At 40.7% G+C, this 23,739-nt stretch overlaps 1 protein-coding gene across 1 annotated transcript in view; it reads right to left on the bottom strand.

Moving 5' to 3' along the window:
- Positions 1–7,223: 7,223 nt before the first annotated feature.
- The window catches only part of LOC111954297 (sterile alpha motif domain-containing protein 5), a 39,278-nt gene continuing 22,762 nt past the window's right edge, over positions 7,224–23,739 (bottom strand). Inside the window, exon 2 of the mRNA XM_070435856.1 lies at positions 7,224–7,331. Within this exon, the coding sequence (XP_070291957.1) occupies positions 7,224–7,331 (108 nt within the window). The remainder of the gene's footprint in view (positions 7,332–23,739) is intronic.

Here is a 23,739-nt window from a genome sequence, read left to right as displayed (position 1 = left end):
TTAAATTATGAACTATGATAAAATCATTGTGTTGGGTGATTTTAATATTCATGTTGCCAAAGAGACTGACTCCAAGGCCATTGAATTTATGAKTCTTTTGGAGTTCTTTATCCAACATGTTACTGAGCCCACCCATAACCATGGCCATCCTCTGGACCTGGTTATTACCAAGGGYCTTTCTATTGCCATATCCTCTGTTGTTGATGTTGCTTTATCTGATCACCACTATGTATTTTTTTAATATCCTGTTGCCCATAGCACAGGGTAATACTGAACGCATTATTAAGAAACACTATCAGAACTTATTGAGTGTATGAACAATTCTCCATCACCTATTCTGCCTTCCTCTTGTGATGATTTAGTTGATAACTTTAATAGCAAATCAAGGGCAACCATTGATGCCATAGCTCCAGTAAAGTTGAAAGAAGGCCACATCCAAATGGAGAACCCCTTGGATGAGTGAGGAAACMAATAAATAAYAGAGAAATTGCAGAAAGGCAGAGCGGAAGTGGAGAAAGTCAAAGTTGTAGGTCCATTATGATATTCTGAGAGAGAAACMTGGCATATATACCAAGGCAAATTTTACTAATAATCACTAATAATCAGAATAATCTGAGAGTGCTCTTCTCGACCATTGATGCCTTATAAATCCTACCACTGCAAACTTATGTGAACTTGTAAATGTGATGCGTTTGCGGCATATTTCAGAGATAAGATAACAAACATTAGGGTGGGTATCAGTCAAGCWAGACCTGATGAGACGTTTGATGATATGTCCCCTAGTTTACCACGCAAAGGCACAATGGATTTAATATAAACTGAYCAATACCGGAACCAAAATTGAACCTTGTGGAATGCCCATGTGAAATGTATTTTCTCTGAGTTATGTTCACCAAGGCTGTTAAAAAAAACTCTTGACCGGTTAAATAGGTCCTAAACCACCTCTCCAGTCTGTCCAGAAAGACATCATGGTCAACAGTGTCAAATGCATCACTTAAATCCAATAGTAGAAGGACAGAGAGCTGTTTGGCATCTGTTTGGCATTTCTAAGATCATGTATTGCTTTAACTAAGGCTATCTCTGTGCTGTGTTGGGCACGAAAACCAGATTGTAATTCTTCAAAAATACAGTTCCCTAACATTTTTGGGGTCTGTGAGCAAATGTTTGGTCTTGTGAGTGGAAACTTGTACATTGTGAGAATTTTGAACTTCCGGTGCACGTTTACAGTGAACATTGAGGCTGTACCCTTACAGTTTTAGACAGCAGCCAATAGCATATTGTGGCTATTTTGAGCAAAAAGTAGGCCTACCAACAGAACCAATGGAGCAAATCCCATAACATTTTCACATGGAAATAGCTTTTGATTTCTATGATATAGCCTACAGTAACCTACAGTATTTGTGGTGTTCAATGCAGGCCTACATTGCACYTCTTTACATAATGAAGGGCTTGACATGAATTAATTATTTTGTACCTGGTCTGTAACACRATGGGCCAAATACTGTAGGTTTTGTTACAATTACAATTACATTGTATTGTGTTGTATGATGCAAGAAACCACTTTACAAAATGAAATTAATTATTATTACCATACAGATAATTAGACAACGTAGGCTACCCTCTACCTATTGGCTTATTTGCATATTCAAGCCTGTCTCAAAATACAACACTGACCCTTTAATTAAGACATAAGCTATTTTTATCTTTTATTTTTATTTATTTTTAATTTCACTTTTATTTAGCCAGGTAGGCTAGTTGAGAACAAGTTCTCATTTACAACTGCGACCTGGCCAAGAATAAACGCAAAGCAGTTCGACATATTAACAACACAGAGTTACACATGGAATAAAACATACAGTCAATAATACAGTAGAAAAAAAAGATGATATACAGTGATATACAGTGTGTGCAAATGAGGCGAAGTAATTTTATTTACCTGAACTGGCTTTTCAAAGACAGCTTGAAATTTTGCCTACATGTGGTGTGCTCTTGTAGGAGCAAGTACCTCCCAATTGCTGACCTAAACTCATCTACAGTGAGGGTATTTGATCCCCTGCTGATTTTGTACCTTTGCCCACTGACAAAGAAATGATCAGTCTATAATTTTAATGGTAGGTTTATTTGAACAGTGAAAGACAGAATAACAACAACAAAAATCCAGAAAAACGCATGTCAAAAATGTTATAAATTGATTTGCATTTTAATGAGGGAAGTAAGTATTTGACCCCTCTGCAAAACATGACTTAGTACTTGGCGGCAAAACCCTTGTTGGCAATCACAGAGGTCAGACGTTTCTTGTAGTTGGCCACCAGGTTTGCACACATCTCAGGAGGGATTTTGTCCCACTCCTCTTTGCAGATCTTCTCCAAGTCATTAAGGTTTCGAGGCTGACGTTTGGTAACTCGAACCTTRAGCTTCCTCCACAGATTTTCTATGGGATTAAGGTCTGGAGACTGGCTAGGCCACTCCAGGACCTTAATGTGCTTCTTCGACAACATACGGTGATCGCCACAAATAGTCATATTAAACATTCCTGAAAATACAAGTGTCTCACATGCTTCAAAAGCTTAGAATCTTGCTAATCCAACTGCGTTGTCAGATTTGAAAAAGGATTTACTGCGAAAGAATACGATGCGATTATCTGAGCAGAGTCCCATACCAAAATACTTTTTCAACCAGCACAGGCGTAACAAAATCACAGATTGCAATGAAATAGATTGTTTACCTTTGAAGATCTTGCTCTGTTTGCAATCCCAGGCTCATTGTTACACAATGAATGGTCTTTTGTTCGGTTAAATCCATTTTTATAGCCTAACACGAAACATTTTGTGAACGCTTATCTCGTTGAATTTCGTGTCATTCAATTTTTMARMAAACATTCGACGTAAATACACAGACTAAACCTGACTTTATCCAGTCATGTTTGGTTTCCTTGCAATCAACTGTTTGTTTGTAACACAACCAAACTTGATGGGTCAATTCGCGGATGTATTGACCCAAAGAAACCGATTGGAAGACAACAAGTAACTCTTGAGGGCTATATAAATTGATTTGATAGAGGACTGAGGGTCTTCTTAATATTGAAAGTGTGTAAATAGTTACCCATGTTATTTTGTAAATGTATATATATTTTTTTCAATCTTTTTTTTCTCCATTTTTTGGGGGGGTGTGTTAGAATACCATTTTGGTATTTTGTATATAGTTATTTGTTTCAAAATGTATACCTTCACCAATTTGGCCACTTGGGTACATTTGGGCTACTTGTGTGGGACACCTGGGTGACTTCATGATAAATGTCATGTAGCACACTCATTTTGGAAGTTATCATTCTGAAACTTTGCACAAGTACTGTTGCCCTCTTATGTTTTTCACTGAAATTGTCCCCATATTCATATCTGAATGTTTGTTTTATCTTGTTCATTTTAAAGATGATGATACAACAATTAAAAAGAAAAAACATATGTTTTTTTTATTGTATTATCTAAACCAAATCTATTGTGTTATATTCTCCTACATTCAATTCACATTTACACAAATTTCAGAGTGTTTTCTTTCAAATGGTACCAAGAATATGCATATCCTTGCTCCTGGGCCTGAACTAGAGGCAGTTAGATTTGGGTATGTCTTCAGGAGGAAATTGAAAGAAAGGGGGGGGGGGTAGCTGTAAGAGGTTTTAAGACACTGATGCCCTTTGCAACCACGTACCAATGTGAGAGTGGATTCTCAGCCCTCACTAGCATGAAAGCTAAATACAGGCACAGACTGTGTGTGTGGAAAGTGATTTAGTACAACCCAACATTGCGGAGTATCCAACACAACCCAACATTGCAGAGTTATGTGCATATTTTCAAGCACACCCTTCTCACCCTAACCTGTGGTGAGTTATTCACAATTTTCGATGAACAAATACGTTTTTACATGTAAGGTAGTTAAATAAAGAGCAAAATTATTGATTATTATTGTATTTTTATTTGTGCCCTGGTCCTACAAGCCGGGTTGTGACAAAAACTCACACTCATTCTTATGTTTAATAAATGTATCATATGAGGTGTGTGTGGCCGGCTTACAATGATGGCAAAGAAACTGACCCTGGTGCTAGAGGGGGTACAAAGCTGGAGGTTGAATGTTTGAAGGGGTACGAGACTATAAAAAGTTTGGGAACAACTGATCTAGTGCAAACTAAAGGGGTGACCTCATTGATGTTCAAACTCTTGTGTCTTTACACAGCCTGGCATTTCATCTGCGCAGCAATCCTGGAGGAGGTGCACGGTCGTGCACGCGCGCAGTATTAGAGGGAACATTGTTTGGCACTTAAACAATATTTTAGGTGTTTGAAAACCAATTTCTCTAGAATTTTGCTTAAGAATGGAAGGTTGGAGAATGCTAAGAGCGGAAGAATCTAGATTACTTTTCTTCATTATAGTAGTTCAGTGGGTAAAGTGCCTGTGATTAACAATAGCTTGCACTTCTTCAGAAATGTAATTAAAAACTGTTTTGAAAAAGGTAGTGGGTGTAGGATCAAGAAGACCGGGAGAATGCTTAAGTTGTGATATCACTTTCCTGAGCATATCTGTGTCAACCAGGGAAAATACTGTATGTTATACCTTGGCAGCGTTATCAGAAGGCATTGATTTTTTTACTGCTATGCAGACTATACACAACTCTACATTTCTGTGTCAACAGAGGATTTTAGCTCCACAGATAAATTATTAAGACTGTATTAGTGATCTATACACTATATATACAAAAGTATTTCAGCCACACCCYTTTTTAGGTTGCCATTTTCCATGTTGGTTTTGTGGGTAGTTGTTTTCTGTTTTSTGTTGCTGCACCTTACAGGASTGGTTCGTTTCACTCTCTTTGTTATTTTGTTTAGTGTTTCTGTTCTAATAAAAATAACATGYACACTTGCCATGCTGCGCTTTGATCCGATGACTACTCTTCATCCGAAGACGAATATCATTACATATAAAACTGTACAACATATAACATTATTACARTACTACATATCTACAATACCAAATGTTTGATACCYCCATACAACAATATCACAATGCATTTGTATGCATTCGTATGCATGCTACTCTATACCRTTGTGTGTGTCTCTTCACAGTCCCCATTGTTCCATYAAGTGTATTTTTACCWATTTTTTTTATCTGATTCTACTGCTTTCATCAGTTACCTGATGTGGAATAGAGATCCATYTAGTCATGGCTCTATGTTGTACTCTGCGCCTCCCAGAGTCCGTTCTGGACTTTGAAGAGACKTCTGGTGGCATGTCTTGTGGGGTATGCATGGGWGTCRGAGCTGTGTGCAAGTATTTTAAACAGACAGCTCGGTACAGTCAGTTTGCCAACACCTCATACAAAAATAAGTAGTGATGAAGTCAATCTCTCTTCCACTTTGAGCCATGAGAGATTGACATGCATGTCATTAATGTTAGCTCTCAGTGTACTTTTAAGGGCCASCCATGCTGCCCTGTTTTGTGCCAAKTGCAATTTTCCCAAGTCCCTACTGAACGATAGTATAGGTGTGACATAACTAGGGCCTGTAGGATTTGCCTTGTTGATAGTGTTGTTAAGAAGGCAGAGCAGCGCTTTATCATGGACAGACTTCTCCCCATTTTAGCTACTGTTACTATAGCAGTAGCTACTGTAGCTACTGTMGTATCAATATGTTTTGACCATGACAGTTTACAATCCAGGGTTAGGCCAAGCAGTTTAGTCACCTCAACRTGCTCAATTTCCACATTATTCATTARGAGATGTAGATGAGGTTTAGGGTTTAGTGAATKATTTGTCACAAATACAATGCTTTTAGTTTTGGAAATATTTAGGACTAACTTATTCCTTGCTACCCATTCCGAAACTAACTGCAGCTRTTTGTTAAGTGTTGCAGTCATTTCAGTTGKTGTAGTACCTGACGTGTAAAATATTGAGTCATCCACATACACRACCGGTCAAAGGTTTTAGAACACCTACTCATTCCAGGGTTTTTCTTTATCTTTACTATTTTCTAAATTGTTGAATAATAGTGCAGACATCAACACTATGAAATAACACATGGAATCATGTAGTAACCAAAAAAGTGTTAAATTAATGAAAATATTTGATATTTGAGATTCTTCAAATATCCACCCTTTGCCTTGATGACATCATTGCACACTGTTGGCAATCTGTCAACCTTGAATGCTTTCCCAACAGTCTTGAAGGAGTTRCCACATACACTACCGTTCAAAAGTTTGGGGTCACTTAGAAATGTCCTTGTTTTTAAAAGAAAAGCAATTTTTTTGTCCAATAAAATAACATCAAATTGATCATAAATGTAGTGTTGTCACGTTCCGATCATAGTTCTTGTGTGTTTTACTTGTTTTAGTGTTGGTCAGGACGTGAGCTGGGTGGGCATTCTATGTTGTGTGTCTAGTTTGTCTGTTTCTATGTTTGGCCTAATATGGTTCTCAATCAGAGGCAGGTGTTTTGTGTTGTCTCTGATTGGGAATCATATTTAGGTGGCTTGTTTTGTGTTGGGGTTTGTGGGTGGTTGTCTTCTGTCTTTGTGTTCTGCACCAGATAGGACTGTCTCGGTTTTCACGTTTGTTATTTTGTATTTTGTATAGTGTTCACGTTATCGTCTCTTTGTTTATTAAACATGTTGAACACTAGCCGCGCTGCATTTTGGTCCTCTCCTTCACCAACGGAAGAAAACCGTTACAAGTGTAGACATTGTTAATGTTGTAAATGACTATTGTAACTGGAAATGGCAGTTTTTTTTTATGGGAATATCTACATACAGTAGGTGTACAGAGGCCCATTACCAGCAACCATCACTCCTGTGTTCCAATGGCACGTTGTGTTAGCCTTTTAAAATGGTGAACTTGGATTAGCTAATTGATCATTAGAAAACCCTTTTGCAATTATGTTAGCACAGCTGAAAACTGTTGTYCTGATTAAAGAAGCAATACAACTGGCCTTCTTTAGACTAGTTYAGTATCTGGAGCATCAGCATTTGTGGGTTCGATTACAGGCTCAAAATGGTCAGAAACAACTTTCTTCTGAAACTCAAAGGCTATTCCATGCGAGAAATTGCCAAGAAACTGAAGATCTCGTACAACGCTGTGTACTACTCCCTTCACAGAACAGCGCAAACTGGCTCAAACCAGAATAGAAAGAGGAGTGGGAGGCCCCGGTGCATAACTGGGGCCTTTTATAACCCAACACTGATCTTTACTTCTCCACAACTTTGTCCCTGATGTGTTTGGAGAGCTCCTTGATCTTCATGGTGCCGCTTGCTTGGTGGTGCCCCGAGCTTAGTGGTGTTGCAGACTCTGGAGCCTTTTAGAACAGGTATACTGAGATTATGTATACAGGTAAACTGACATCATCATATACTGATCATATACTCATCATATACATCATATATCCTTCCTGTTTGGCCCTGTCCGGGGGTATCATCGGATGGGGCCACAGTGTCTCCTGACCCCTCCTGTCTCAGCCTCCAGTATTTATGCTGCAGTAGTTTGTGTCGGGGGGCTAGGGTCAGTTGGTTATACCTGGAGTACCTCTCCTATCTTATCCAGTGTCCTGTGTGAATTTAAGTATGCTCTCTCTAATTCTCTCGTTCTCTCTTTCTTTCTCTCTCTCGGAGAACCTGAGCCCTAGGACCATACGTCACGGCAAACCGGGCATGATGACTCCTTGCTGTCCCCAGTCCACCTGGCCTTGTTGCTGTTCCAGTTTCAACTGTTCTGCCTGCTGTTATGAACCCCTACCTGTTCAACTCTTAATGATCGGCTATGAAAAGCCAACTGACTTTTATTCCTGATTATTATTTGACCATGCTTGTCATTTATGAACATTTGAAAATATTGGCTCTCTCTAATTCTCTCCTTCTCTCTTTCTTTCTCTCTCTCGGAGGACCGGAGCCCTAGGACCATACGTCAGGACTACCGGGCATGATGACTCCTTGCTGTCCCCAGTCCGCCTGGCCCTGCTGCTATTCCAGTTTCAACTGTTCTGCCTGCGGTTATGGAACCCCTACCTGTCCCAGACCTGCTGTTTTCAATTCTTAATGATCGGCTATGAAAAGCCAACTGACATTTATTCCTGATTATTATTTGACCATGCTTGTCATTTATGAACATTTTGAAAATCTTGGCTCTCTCTAATTCTCTCCTTCTCTCTCTCTTTCTCTCTCTCGGAGGACCTGGGACCGTGCGTCGGGCTGCCGGGCGTGATGGCTCCTTGCTGTCCCCAGTCCACCTGGCCTTGCTGCTATCCAGTTTCAGCTGTTCTGCCTGCGGTTATGGAACCGCACCCTGTCCCGGACCTGCTATTTTCAACTCTTGATGATCGGCTATGAAAGCCAACTGAAAATTATTCATGATTATTATTTGACCATGCTTGTCACTTATGAACCTTTTGAACATCTTGGCATAGTTCTGTTATAATCTCCACCCAGCACAGCCAGAAGAGGACTGGCCACCCTCATAGCCTGGTTCCTCTCTAGGTTTCTTCCTAGGTTTTGGCCTTTCTAGGGAGTTTTTCCTAGCCACCGTGCTTCTACACCTGCATTGCTTGCTGTTTGGGGTTTTAGGCTGGGTGTCTGTACAGCACTTCGAGATATCAGCTGATGTACGAAGGCTATATAAAATAAACTTGATTTGATACTGAGATCATGTGACTGATCATGTGACACTTAGATTGCACACAGGGTGGATTTATTTAGCTAATACTGTGACTTCTGAAGGTAATTGGTTGCACCAGATCTTATTTAGGGGCTTCAACCACTTTCTGTTTTTATTATTCAAATTGTTAGAAAAAAGTGATTTTTTCATTTCACTTCACCAATTTGGACTATTTTGTGCATGTGTGTTACATGAAATCCAAATAAAAATCTATTTAAATTAGATGTTGTAATGCACCAAAATAAGAAAAACGCTACAGGGGATGAATACTTTTGCAAGGCACTGTATTCCATAAAAAATCTGCCTTTTCCAGCTACAATAGTCATTTACATCATTAACATGTCTACACTGTATTTCTGATCAATTTMATGTTATTTTAATGGCCGTAAAATTAGATTTTCTTTCAAAAACAAGGACATTTCTGAGTGACCCCAAACTTTTGAACGGTAMTGTATCTSACCATGCAGACTGCAGGAGAAGAAACTGCGTGGTCGAACAACACTGCTGTTTCCTTGAGTGACAGCAGACTGGGCTTCGTGTCGGAAGCGGCCTGGCAGCAGGAGGAGTGGAAGAAAGACGACTGAAGATCTTCATATGCACATGTACCCCCCTAAGAGGCAGGCTGGAGAAGAGCTGTGTGTGTGTGTGTGTGTTTGTGCCGATCTAATTTACTTTGTGTGTGTTTGCACGTTCATGTGTCTGTTTGTTTGTTGTCATGGATACAGCTGTCTTACACAGAGGGGGATATGAGGGGTATAAGTGGTAGTATGCAAGTGTTGAATACAGAGAAGGAGACAGTTTAATCGTTTTCAATTGAAATCTGTGACTTGCCTGTAACAAGCATTTCCATCTGGAGAACTATGAATTCTTTCTCTGGTTGTATGTCTTTCAATCTCTCTRTATCTCTCCCTCAAAAAATTATGAGAATTCCCTCCCAAATGATCACTCAGACTACAGTACAGCAGGCCATAATTGCATTCCCAGAACCTTCCCATTTGTCACACCTGCTCCCGCTCTTCCCCCCTGGCGCTCCAGGACGCCAGGCTCCCCAGCATTGCTCACTCCTGCCATCATCATTACGCACACCTGCCTTCCCCCCTCACCTGGTGGACTCAATCACCTCTGTCATTACCTTCCCTATTTCTGTCTAGTTACTCGCTCTGTTCCCGGCTTCTGCATTAATGTTCATACGTCCTTGTATACCTGTGTGCTGACACTGTTTCTGTCCAGTTACAGGTCTGTTCCTATTAAATGTTTGACTCCCCGTACCTGCTTCTCATCCCCAGCGTCGGTCCTTCCAACATTGTTCTAGGAGGCTCCTCTCCCAGTATCTGACACACAGAGCTAGAAGACCAGACGATGACTGTACAGAAGGCTATGCACATGAGATATGAGAAACCAACCACTCGAAGCATCAGGGCTAATCCACAAAGGTTTAAGATGACAAAAGATGATGCCATGCAGCCATAAGTATCTACCATGATACTGTACTTAAAACCTGGGAAAAATCTACAGTACAAAACACATATGTTCAAAAACCAAGCACCGGTTTGGGCACTTACGGCATACAGTGCCTTGTTCATTGGGTCAGGACTTTAGGTACTGAGAGTGAATGGGAACTAAGTGTCTTTATATATAACGGGAAGAGAGAGAGAGAATATATGGTGCTGTTTGAAATGTAATGCCCCACTCCTTGAATAGCAGCACGTTGGATCTAAAGCCCAGTGTGTCCTTCCTCTCTCTGCCTGTGCGTTTTAGTGCTGAGGTGAGCATAATGGCTCTTGTGGGAAGAAAGATTTCACACTGGGACTCACACACAGTCCTTCGTAACACACTCATTACTCCAGGGGTGCAGTTTAGCCTCGCAGATAGCTATTCATTACCATAGGTGTTGGTCCATTTGGGATTTTAGTGTGCGTGTGTATGTGCATGAGAGAGAGAGAGAGAAAGGAAGAGAGAGACAGATATTCAATCATAAATCAGCCATGTGGTGTTGTGCCAATTATTATTATTTTTTGACATATTATTAACTGATGGAATTTCCTGATATCCCCTGGGCCTATTGAACAACTTTAACCCTTTGACGCGTGCGATCACATATTTGTGATCATTGTTGAGGGGTCCCTGCAGCGTACCATCGTAAATATGTGATTGGAAGAGTAGCAACAGAACGTATGACGCAACAAACGTGTCTAACAGCATTCTTGTCTGAAAAGCACCTAAACAAAGTTTTGTACTGATGGGAAATAAAGGTCTTCACGACTTTATTCCTCAATTTAATATTTTATTGTAAAAGATAAATGCGAACTTCATCATCCAAGCATCACACTCATCATCCAAGCATCACTGTCACGACTTCCACCGAAGTCGGTTCCTCTCCTTGCCCGGGCGGTGTTCGGCGGTCGGCGTCACCGGTCTTCTAGCCATCGTCGTTCCTCTTTTCATTTTCCATTTGTTTAGTCTTGTTTTCCTACACACCTGGTTTTCATTTCCCTCATTAAGTGTTGTGTATTTAACCCTCTGTTCCCCCCATGTCTTTGTGTGGAATTGTTTGTTGTAAGTGCTTGTGCACATGTTTACTGGTGCGCGTCAGGTTTTGTATCCTTTGTTTGTTATTTCTTTATGCCATTGGTTTTGCAATTAAACTGCTCCGGCTATTACCTAGTTCTCCTCTCCTGCGTCTGACTTTCCTGCCACCAGTTACGCACCCTTTACAATCACATTCACAGCGAAACTCATTCCATAAACCAGTCTAAATAATAGGTTGCGCTGACAAAAAAACGAAACATAAGTTAGCGACCTAACAGCTAGACTTACAATGTACCACATCTCTGGTAAGCACTGTAATATTGGGATAAATGTAATATTGTTTAGAAAAGCTAACAGCAGCTAACATCTTTATGATGGCAYCCATGTTTGTTTATGTTTGACAAGCGAAAACTTCCTAATCCCAGACTGCCATTCACTATAAAACGCATGTAAACAAAGTCAAAGTCAAAGATGGCTGTGCCCATTGCCTGAAAAATATGAACATAGTTTGGCTGCTTTTCAGCATATMGCAAATCTTTGATGTACTTGTTACAGTGTATACAAGAACCGGAGCAAATTACATGACAAGCCGTTTACAGTTTTTGACAAATCACAAAGCAAATGAAATMTTATCACCTCACAGATCACCAGCCAAATAGAAGCCTACTGCCTAGCCTAACCATCATGTGAAAGCTAAACAGGGTTGCCAGATTTAGGTGAAACCATCACTTCACCTCATTTRGTTGTAACATCTTTGGTCTGACAGACATTTATGTGACAACCAGAATGCATTGTATGATGTCAGCAAACATGGTGCCAGACATAGCTGGTATTTAGCTCAGCATTAGCTCATAATAATCAGTACAACCTTCCAAAAAGTATTTTYCAAACATTATATGTGCCCATTACAGTCTTTACAAGAACTGGAATGCATGATTTGTCACCAGAACTTAAAAACGTGAATAAAACAGTAAATGCATTATGCTCCATACATACTTTGATAGGAATGTACACATGTCCAAAGTTGTTATTAGCAAGGAAAACAACAATGAAGGCAATGGGGGCACCAGCCGGAAAATGTGCCAGGGGAAAATATTTGTTCTGTTCTGACTGTAGATTTGCAAATGTCTGCATACTTGATCCGGGGAAACACTGGGGAAGTGCTTGGGCTCTTSTCGAAGAGAGAAGTTTGTCCGGCTCAGTGAAGCCTCAAACATGAATTGTCRGCAACAGTGAAATGGGCTACTTCTATGTGAATGAATGCAGAGGTGGAACACACCTAAAWTCAAACTGATGTTAGAAAATAAAACTTGTTACAGAAATATTTGAAATTGACAAGTTGAAACATAGCCTATAGATAATTAGCAGGCACTGTGCCTTGGTTTGAGGGCAGCGCAGGTTAACTGTCCTGTTGCGTAATAATCACATTTTGGGACAGTGAGTGCATTCTGATATTACGGCCATAAAAAAAACYTATTCTGGGGTGACCGTTAGAGATATTTGGAATTCACACGTGAAAATGTTAAAGGCGTCAACTACCACAGCAGTTTGCCTACGTGGCACCATCATCTGCCTTGGCATGACATAACTCACAAGTCGAGGGTGGCCATGACGACCAAGTGGCCACACTACCTAAAGAGTCAACATGAACTGCCCTCGTCTATTTTCCACTTCACAGAAACCGGCTCCAAAATGACTCTCAACGAGTCAACTACAAAGCAGGAACACTTTGAGCAAAACTCTCAGTAGTTCTGCTTGGCAAGCACGCAAGAACAGGCAGTGAATGTTCAAATAGGACTCAGAGACATACAGTGTATGACTGCCCACCATATTTCCTTTATTGGGTTACTGGTTACACCCTCATACTATTAAATTAAAAACACATTTACCCCACCTGAAACCTGCTGTACCTAATTATAGTTATTTATCTACACATCGGAAATCAGAACCTACTTGATCTTCTCCCAGCTGTATACCTGATTGTTCTTGACACACCTCTCCCTGGTCTTTGTTTGTCTCTCTCCTCTCACCGTAGCTGTGATTGTGAATTGACGGAAACGGAGAGCACCAAAACACAGCATTAGTGAAAGGACATGTGGCTCCATCAGCCTGCAGTCAAACAATGGGGGCKTCTCACTGTGTTTAAGTTCCACTTCCTTACCACACAGACATGGGGGCTTACAGATGAGAGAGAGACTGTARTATGGTGGAGGACAGGGTAGCTATTTGATTGAATAAAATTCAGGCAGTTACAAATTATAAGGAAAATTGACCAAATTGTTTTTGTTGCATAAAATATCATGGACCGGTAACTAAGAGTCAGAATGCAGGAAATTGCTAAATGGACACACGTTGTGATAATTTCGTTGGCTGAGCACTTTTTAAAGGTGGTCCTKTGTAGTTCAATCGGAYCATGGCGCTTGCAATGCCAGGATAGTATGTTCAATTCCTGGGACCACCTGTACGTAAAATGTGTATGCATGTAGTTTTGGATAAAAGCGTCTGCTAAATGGCATATATTATTATTATATTATTATATACTGTATTATAATATTTATTAACCCACAGTATTCTCTATAGATATCTACTGTATCTTCCACGCAGTTGCCAAGGAAACGCCAGCAGTTGCCAACAGTCGTTTAAAATTCCAAAATGAGACAGTTGAATCTCTACGGAAATTCCAGAGGTGGAATATTTTTCAACAAAGCGCCATGCACCAGAAACACAAAACAGTCAACGCACAGTTAGCCTATTTATTTTCCATAACACCTCAATTCCCAAAACCAGCCATTAACCAATTATCATACAGCATGGCAACCTGACATAACATGCATTTTGTGAGGAGAGGAAAATGAAATGTGGAAGCAGAACTAAGCCTTAACACTTAGTGCTTTATGTTTTTTATATAGCAGTCTTCTGGTCTTGTTCATCATCTCTTTATGTTTGTTCTCCTGTCTCTACAAGCACTTGGCGAGAGGCTGAGTTTGTTTATTCCGTCARTTTATTATCAGACCAAATTGGTGTTGCGGGAGACCAGAGCAATTTTCAGCCCAGACATGTTAATTAGACACTATATGCTGCTCAGCCAGAGAGGGGAAATATAAATACTTTTTGTACAATACAACCCCTTTTATGACTCCTGCATATCAATGGTTATGGGGCAACAGATGGCTATTTGGTGATGATGGCGGGGGTGGTTTGGGGCTGCTAGCAGCCTGAGTTTACCTTGGCTACACATCCACATCYCTCCGGCCAACTGACATTTAATCTCTTTGATAAGTCTGGATTTGCCTCCCTCCCGACGATCTCTAGAATGCAAACACATTTTGACCAGTCTGATTGGTCCCAGAAACCGATGGGTTCAGCCAGAGCTGGCCTACATAATGACGTTAACAACTCTGATACTCTGATTAGCTAGATTTGTTAGAGACKATCCAATCCGTGAGGAATTTGTTATGTACAACACKCCTTATTTTGAAGTCACACAAACGACWTCTTGGATGGAAGTTTCAGACCGAATGTATGTGTTGTTTGATAGAGTTGCGGAATTAAATTCAGAGTGAGTCGTCAGGCAAAGCCTGAGCTTGGTTAAATATTTAACCAATYGCTACCTGGACTATCTGCGTTGACCCTTTTTTCATTAACTATTTTGACTGATCACATYAGCTGRAGTTACTGTTTATTATCTATCCTGTTGCCTAGTCACTTTATCCCTACCAATATGTACATATCTACCTCAATTACATTGTACCCCTGCACATTGACTCGGTACTGCTACCCTAGCCAAGTTATCATTACTTATTCCTTGTGTTATTATTTTTCAAATATTTTTTCTATTTTTTTCTCTCTACATGGTTGGGAAGGGCCCATAAGTAAGCATTCCACTGTTAGTCTGCTCTCTTGTGGAACGATGAGMTGTGCCTTTTAGCTGCCTTGCTTGTCATGCAAACCATCTAGAGGTTGCTAGCTACTTAGACACAGCTTCCTGCATTAATGCTTTGCATAGATTTATCTGCCGAAGAGGCCCCGTGCCTAGTATCAAGACTGATAATGGCACAAACGTTGTGGGTGCACAAAGGGAGCTAGCAGGGGCCCTAAAAGAACTGGATCACAAGAAGATTCAGAACACATTACGGAACGTTGGCGTAAAATGGTCATTCAATCCTCCCTCAGGAGCCCACCATGMAGGAGTATGGGAAATGCCGATTCGGGCTAGTGAAGAAGATTTAGCATCATCCTCAAAGAACGAGCACTGGATGACGAGGCGTTGCAAACAGCTCTGTGCGAGGTCGAGGCAATCATAAATGACAGGCCATTAACAACGGTGACCAACGACCCCAACAACCTTGAGCCTCTCAATTCTAACCACCTGCTTCTACTGAGGGCCTGTCAAAAAACCTGTCATGCCCCTCGGGCTATTCCAGKGAGGAGACCTGTACTCCRGGACAAGGTGGAGGCAAGTGCAGTACATTGCCGACCTCTTCTGGAAGAGGTGGGTTAGGGACTATCTSCCATTGATGCAGGAAAGGAGCAAGGGGAATAACCCTAGGAGAAATTTCACTCCTGGAGACCTGGTCATCATCATGGATGAGACAGCTCCAAGAAACTCATGGTTATTGGGACGTGTGGTGAAGGCCCTGCCAAGGACTAAAGGCCTAGTCCGGAGCGTCTTAGTTAGGACAAAGACTAACATTTTAGCCAGGCACATCACCAAGCTCTGTCTGCTCATTGAGGCAGACTAAGCCTATGAAAAAAGCCTGATGTTGAGCTCCAACCTCCATCTTTAAGTGACATGCAACCCAAGATGTCGAGCTCATGAACTATGGATTTTTCACCGACACGCACCCACATACAACCATACATCTAGGTCGATATAGGACCTTAGACAATTATGAATTACGATTACACTCTGATGCAGTATAAMTTTTGTTGTTATGGGCTCTACTTTAAATATTTTAGGTAATTGATTATGCATTTTACAATTAGGGGCCGGAATGTCAGAGCCAAATAACCAATTTGTATATAATAACCAGAGCATTATTAGTTTAATTATTAGTGTGAAGCCATTATTGGAGATGAATACCCCCCTTGCAGCCGGTGCGGTGGCTACGGGAGGAGGAAAGGTAATTTGAGGGAGGAAGTCGGGCCTACGAGGAGTCTTGGTTTGACCGCACTTGCTCGCACTTACTCACATGATATCTTGAATTTACTGCACGGACAATAGCCTTCATTTATTGCACTTATAAGTTATTAGAATTAGAGGAATTATAAGGAACATTTTCATTTTCCATCTTCTATATTAGAAAGTCTAAGTTGTATATGCTTGAACGAAGAAGCATCCTTTTGTTTGTAACTTGAAATCCAAAGTGCCACACTGCCATCATCTCTACAGACATGCAGTAAAACGTCTCCCCTCACCCCCTGGCTCTAGCCTACTGTAGCTCTAACAGGGATAAAATGCCATCTAGCCCTCCCGAAAGCATAGTAAATGGCCCCAGATAAATCACCTCCATTTTATTTAATAAAACAGGTTGTGTATAAATCACCGTTCTTCTCCTCTTCTGTCTGCACACAGAAATACACACTCAAATAGCTCTTTGTTGACTGTAGCTGGGTGTTATCGTCCACCATCAGCACCYGCCTGGACCCTACCTGCTCTAAACTCTGTCCTGGCCCCTTACACTAAGTCTGAATTTGTCCTGCTAGGTGACTTAAACTTGGACATGCCTAAATCACTTGACCAAGTTCTAAAGCAATGGGACTCCCTGAATCTTCCTCAGATTATTACCAATCCTACAAGGTATGACTCCAAACACCCAGAAAAGGCTACTCTCCTTGATGTTTTCCTCACAAATTATCCTGATAGGTATCAGTCTGGTGTTCTCTGTAATGACCTTAATGAGCAAGCCTTCCTTCATAACTTTGCCTCTGTAAATTGGTATAGAATCAGCTTGATCCACTCTTTCGAAGATGCTTGGACCTTCTTTTTTGATATTGTCAGTGGTATTGTAAACAAACACGCCCCATAAAGAAAATGAGAACAAAAAACAGGTTCAGCCCCTGGTTCGACCGTGATCTTTCAGAGTTACTCCACCTCAAGAATTCCAATTGGCGAAAGGCTTGGCACACACATACTGAAGCTGACTGGCTCTCGTTCAGGCAAATGAGAAATAAGTGCACTCAGGCTACCCGGAAGTGTAACGATGTGCGCTGAGTGTTGGGAAGCAAGTTCAGGGAGTGAGTGTTTTAATAAAATAAACAGAACATAATACAAAACAAGAAACACTAACAGCACACAGACATGAAACTGAAACAGAAACAATGGAGCTTGGGGAAGGAACCACAGGGAGTGACATACAGTATATAGGGAAGGTAATCAGGGAAGTGATGGAGTTCAGGTGATTCTGATGACGCGCAGGTGCGCATAACGATGGTGACAGGTGTGCGCCGTAACGAGCAGCCTGGTGACCTAGAGGCCGGACAGGGACGTGACAGACCGGCCAAAGTTAGTTATTTTAAGGAGCAGTTCTCTCTCTGTGGGTCTAACCCCAAGAAGTTCTGGAAAACGGTTAAAACCTGGGGAATAAATCCTCCTCTTCAAAGCTGCCCATGTACTTAATGTTGATGATGTGGTTGTTACTGACAAGGAGCACTCCTATTTGCCATGCCTCCTTGCCTGTCCAACATTTCCTAATCTCCCACCCCTTCTAATGCGACTAGCCTCGATGCTCCTCTCTCTTTTWCCCCTGCCCCGCTACAAAGTTTCTCCCTGCAGGCGGTCACTMAGTCTGAGGTGCTAAAGGAGGTCCTGAAACTTGACCCCCAAAAAACATCTGGGTCAGATGGTTTAGACCCTTTCTTCTTTAAGGTTGCAGCCCCTATCATCGCCAAGCCTATCTCTGACCTTTTAACCTCTTTCCTCTCTGGGGAGGTTCTAATTGCTTGGAAGACAGCCATGGTGCGTCCTTTATTTCAAGGGGGAGATCAAGCTGATCCTAAATGCTATAGGCCAATTTCTATTTTGCTCTGTTTGTCAAAAGTGTTGGAAAAACGTGTTAATAATCAACTGACTGGCTTTCTTGATGTCTATACTATTCTGGTATGCAATCTTCTTGCCCTTTGTGCACTGGATGACGAGGCGTTGCAAACAGCTCTGTGCGAGGTCGAGGCAATCATAAATGACAGGCCATTAACAACGGTGACCAACGACCCCAACGACCTTGAGCCTCTCAATTCTAACCACCTGCTTCTACTGAGGGCCCGTCAAAAAAACCTGTCATGCCCCTCGGGCTATTCCAGAGAGGAGACCTCTCATGCTGTGTTGTCATGTGTTGCTGCCATGCTTTGTTGTCGTCTTAGGTCTCTCTTTATGTAGTGRTGTGGTGTCTCTCTTGTCATGATGTGTGTTTTGTCCTACTTTTTTTTATTTTATCCCAGCCCCCATCCCCGCAGGCCTTTTGCCATTTGCTAGGCCATCACTGTAAATAAGAATTTGTTCTTAATAACTGACTTGCCTAGTTAAATAAAGGTTCAATTTTTTTTTTTAAATGCACACACACGAACACACACAACGTTCTGCTGCCCTTGATTCTTTAATGGAGGCCATGTTACAGCATATCAGCCCTGGGAAGTACTGCCATCTTTTAAAAGGTTATCGCTCATATTCCCCAACTCAGGATGAAGACATTGCATCCAATGCAGACATGCAAACAATGGTACTACCATTAGAGATTTTACTAAATGCATTCTTTTAGGACACACAGATAGATTTGAAATGTTCATGGATTTAAAGACTTTATTTAACGTGTGTTGTAGGGCCAATAAAAACAAACAGTTCAGTTCAAGAGAAATTTACTTCAAAGGACAAAAGCACACAGAAGTTGTTTGTGGATCTAAACAGATGGGAGGGTTTGCAATATGAATGTGGAGAATATAAGAGGAATGTACAAAATTCATCACTGAGATCCCTCTGTATGCATACAGCTTGAATATGTAATACACATTACCCCCTCCCTCCCTCCTCACCTTGTGTCTCCTCAGCCTCCATGCTCTGAAATGGCAACAGTGTCACCACAACACAGCTGGTTAGAGGAGGACAGTTGCAATATGACATGTTGGAATCACTTGTTCATTATATTGTGCTTTTGGATAAACATCATTTATGATACTATTGTAAAGTCAAACAAGGACATCAATGGAGGCCTCAAATTGCTATTAGGTTGCTCTATACTGAGTGTACAAAACATTATGAACTGCTCTCTCCATGAGATAAACTGACCAGGTGAATTTAGGCGAAATCTATGATCCCTTATTGATATCACTTGTTAAATCCAATTCAATCAGAGTGTGAATGGCAAGTCAAATATTTAAGTGCCTTTGAACGATGTACCAGTTTGAGATGCAGCAGGAAAAGAAATACCCGAGCTAAAGACTTCTATATTGGTCCTCTAATACAGGACTAGTGTACTACTTTTGTGAAAATAGAGTGTTTACCAGCATTTGTAACATTTGTAACAGTCTGATAGTTATCTGTACAAAACAGTTAATCTGATAATACTTAATATAAAAATACTTGCTTGATATATGTTTTCCAGTTTCTTGAAATACTTTGCAAATGCAACTTATTTCTATGGGAAAACTGAAATGGTCTATTCATTCCTTTTCAATAGATGCTCTTATCCAGAGCAACTTACAGTAGAGTGCATACATTTTCATACTTTTCTGTACTGGTCCCCCGTGGGATACAAACCTACAACCCTAGTACTGCAAGCATCATGCTCTACCAACTGAGCCACATTAACACATCACAAACCACTTGATGTCTCAATGTACTCAATTACTGTATTGTGCATTGTTTTTCTTCATGGTGATGGAAAGTCACAGGAAAAATCACCCACAAACAAACAGTGTGAACAGCCTACCTTAATATGGTTCTCAATCAGAGGAAACGTAAAACACCTGCCCCTGATTGAGAACCATATCAGGCTAATTGAAAAGAACCCAACATAGAAACACATAACATAGAATGCCCACCCAGCTCCGGGTCTGCAAACAGGCTCTGCTGCGAGGTCGAGGGCAATCATAAAAATGACAGGCCCATCTAACAACGGTGACAACGACCCCCAACGGACCTGAGCCTCACTCAATTCTAACCACCTGCTTCACCTGAGTGCGGCCCGTCAAAAAACTGTCCACATGCCCCCGGAGCTATTCCAGAAGCCAGGAGACCTCTCATGGCTGTGTCTAGTCATGTGTGTGTTTGCCATGCATTTGTGCTTTGTCGTCTTCTAGCGTCTCTCTTCATTAGTTAGTCGGTTGTGGGTGTCTCTCTTTGTCATGACATGTGTGTTTGTCCTACTTTTTTTATTTTAATCCCAGCCCCACTACCCCCGCAGGCCTTTTTGCCATTTGCTAGGCCATCACTGTAAATAAGAATTTGTTCTTAATAACTGACTTGCCTAGTTAATCAAAGGTTTCAATTTTTTGTTTTCTTAATGCACACACACGAACACACCCAACGTCCTGCTGCCCCCTTGATTCTTTATGGAGCGCATGTTAACAGCAGAATAGCCTGGAAGTACTGCCATCTTTTAAAAAGGTTATCGCTCCATATTCCCCAACTCAGGATGAAGACATTGCATCCATGCACAGACCATGCAAACAATGGTACTCACATTAGATTTTACTAAATGCATTCTTTTAGGACACACAAGATAGATTTGAAATGTTCATGGATTTAAAGCTTATTTAACGTGTTGTTGTAGGGCCAATAAAAACAAAACAGTTCAGTTCAAGAGAAAATTACTTCAAAGGACAAAAGCACACAGAAGTTGTTTGTTGTGATCTCTAAACAGATGGAGGGTTTGCAATATGAATGTGGAGATATAAGAAGGAATTACAAAATTCATCACTGGAGATCCCTCTGTATGGCATACAGCTTAGATATGTAATACACATTACCCCCTCCCTCCCTCCATCACCTTTGTCTCCTCAGCCTCCATGCTTCTGAAATGGCAACAGTGTCAACCAACACCACAGCCTGTTTTAGAAGGAGGACAGTTGCAATATGACATGTTGGAATCACTTGTTCATTATATTTGTGCTTTTTGGATAAAACATCATTTATGATACTATTGTAAAAGAGTCAAAACTAAGGACATTGCAAATGGAAGCCTCAAATTGCTAGTTTCCTATACTGATGGTAAAACATTATGAACTGCTCTCTCCATGAGACTAAACTGGACCAGGTGAATTTAGGCGAAATCTTTGAATCCCTTATTGATATCACTTGGTTAATCCAATTCAATCAGAAGTGGTGAAATGGCAAGTCAAATATTTAAGTGCCCTTGAACGATGTACCAGTTTGAGATGCAGCAGGAAAAGAAATACCCGAGCTAAAGAACTTCATATATGGTCCTCTAATACAGGACTAGTGTACTACTTTTGTTGAAAATAGAGTGTTTACCAGCATTTGTTAACATTTGTAACAGTCTGATAGTTATCTGTACAAAACAGTTAATCTGGATTAAATACTTAAATATAAAAAATACTTGCTTGAATATATGTTTTTTCCAGTTGCTTCCTTTGAAATGTTGGCAGAAATGCAACTTATTTCTATGGGAAAACTGAAATGGTCTATCTCATTCCTTTTCAATAGATTGCTCTTATCCAGAGCAACTTACAGTAGAGTGCATACATTTTATACTTGTTTTCTGGTACTGGTCCCCCGTGGGATACAAGCCTACCCCCTAGTACTGCAGAAGCATCACTGCCTCTACCAAACTGAAGCCACATTAACACCATCACAAAACCAACTTGAATGTTCTCATGTACTCCAATCTATGTATTGTGCAATTGTTTTTCTCTCCATGGTGATGGAAAGTCCACAGGTCAGAAAACCTACGAAATGACCAAGCCTATGTACATAGCAGTCCCATTTTGTCTTCTGCCTTTGTAAGATGGTAAAGTTAATCTACTGCAACCAAAAAAGTGGGTCCGTTGTTTCCAAAGAAAAAGATATTGGTCTAACTTTGGGTGTATGATGTTTTTTAGTGTTTTTCCCCCTAACTTGTTTTTGCCATTCTTTCGATACAATGTTCTTGAGGAAACAGGGTCTTGATTTCTCTCTGGATTCCCCATTAGGAATGACTAACAATAGCAGAGAAAAGGGAACAGGCAACAACTCTTTTCACAATTCCAACTATTGAATCCCTGCAAGATCTGGTTTTTTTAAAATTCACAACTATACTTTTATGGCCAAACCGCTGGGATGCCAGAATTTTTTTTTTGGCCCTGGCAGTACAGAGGTCTAATAATCGGTCCTGCTATAATGGCCCAAGTTGCCACATTTTTTGTGCTTCCCTCAATAGAAGAAAAACTTCTTGGTTTCCAGTAGAAACCCTTTAGGTTCCTAGAGACAGTAAACCTTTTTATTCCCCTAAAAGAGTGTTAAAGTTGCCTGTAGTGAAGTGTTGGTCTTAGAGGTTCTATAGCCTCATTTACAACGACACTATAAGAGGAGATATTAGCCAACTGTAAACAACTTAGCAACTGCTCCTTTGTGTGGCTCGGAATATCAGAGGAGATAGGGTGTTATTGAACCTATTCCCTTGCATTCTGGAAAATAATAATTATGTAACGAAGGTAATACACAACGTCAGCTACACAAGTAGCATGGCTAATATAGCAACAAGAAAACCAGCATTGTCTTGTTAAATCTTATGTAACTTAATTATCATATAAAATGGGAACAAATGTTCGAAATCGATCCTGGTTTGCGTGATCATATACTGTATAACATTCAAAGCAGACAGAACTTGAAGCAAGAGGTAGTAGTAATACCAGGATATACCCGTTCTGGTTGTGCTGGGGTGTGTTTTAACCCTGCATGCCGTACAAATCAAAAAAGTCATCACATTTTAATTTGTCACATGAGCCGAATAACACAAGACCTTAGCGTGAAATGGCTTACTGTACAAGTCCTTCAAGCCACAATACAGTTTTTACGAAAAATAAAGAATTAAGAAAATATTTACTGATATAAAGTTTAAAAAAAGTAATCACAAATAAAAGAACAAGGCTATATATTAAGGGAATACTGGTACGTGGGAGTCCAATGTGCAGGGGTACATGGTTTAGTCAAGGTAATTGAGGTTAAAGTATGTACATGTAAGTAATGCATAGAATATAAACAGCGATAGCAGCAGCGGTAAAGAAAAGTGGGGGGTTTAATTGCAAATAGTCCCCTGTTATCTTATGTTCTATCATGGAGCTTCCACTACAGACCCTGTCGATTTGACATGGGGGCGTCATCAGCCCTACTGTTATCCTGTAGTAGGTGGTGTTCATCTAAGTATCATGGGTTGTGTGTGTGTGGGTGGTGTGCTGGTGTGTGTGTGTGTGGTGTAGTGTTGTGGGTGTGGGTGTGTTGGTGGTGAGTGGGTGTGCTGTGGGTGGTGTGTACGTGCCAGATATCTTCTTCAAGTAAGTCGAAAAAAGACATCCCTGATTTTATCTTTCCACGTATG

This window comes from Salvelinus sp. IW2-2015, linkage group LG28, assembly GCF_002910315.2.
Source record: "Salvelinus sp. IW2-2015 linkage group LG28, ASM291031v2, whole genome shotgun sequence".
Taxonomy (NCBI): Eukaryota; Metazoa; Chordata; class Actinopteri; order Salmoniformes; family Salmonidae; genus Salvelinus; species Salvelinus sp. IW2-2015.
The sequence above is the reverse complement of the archived record's forward strand: the minus strand, read 5'-3'. Positions and strand labels throughout refer to the sequence as shown.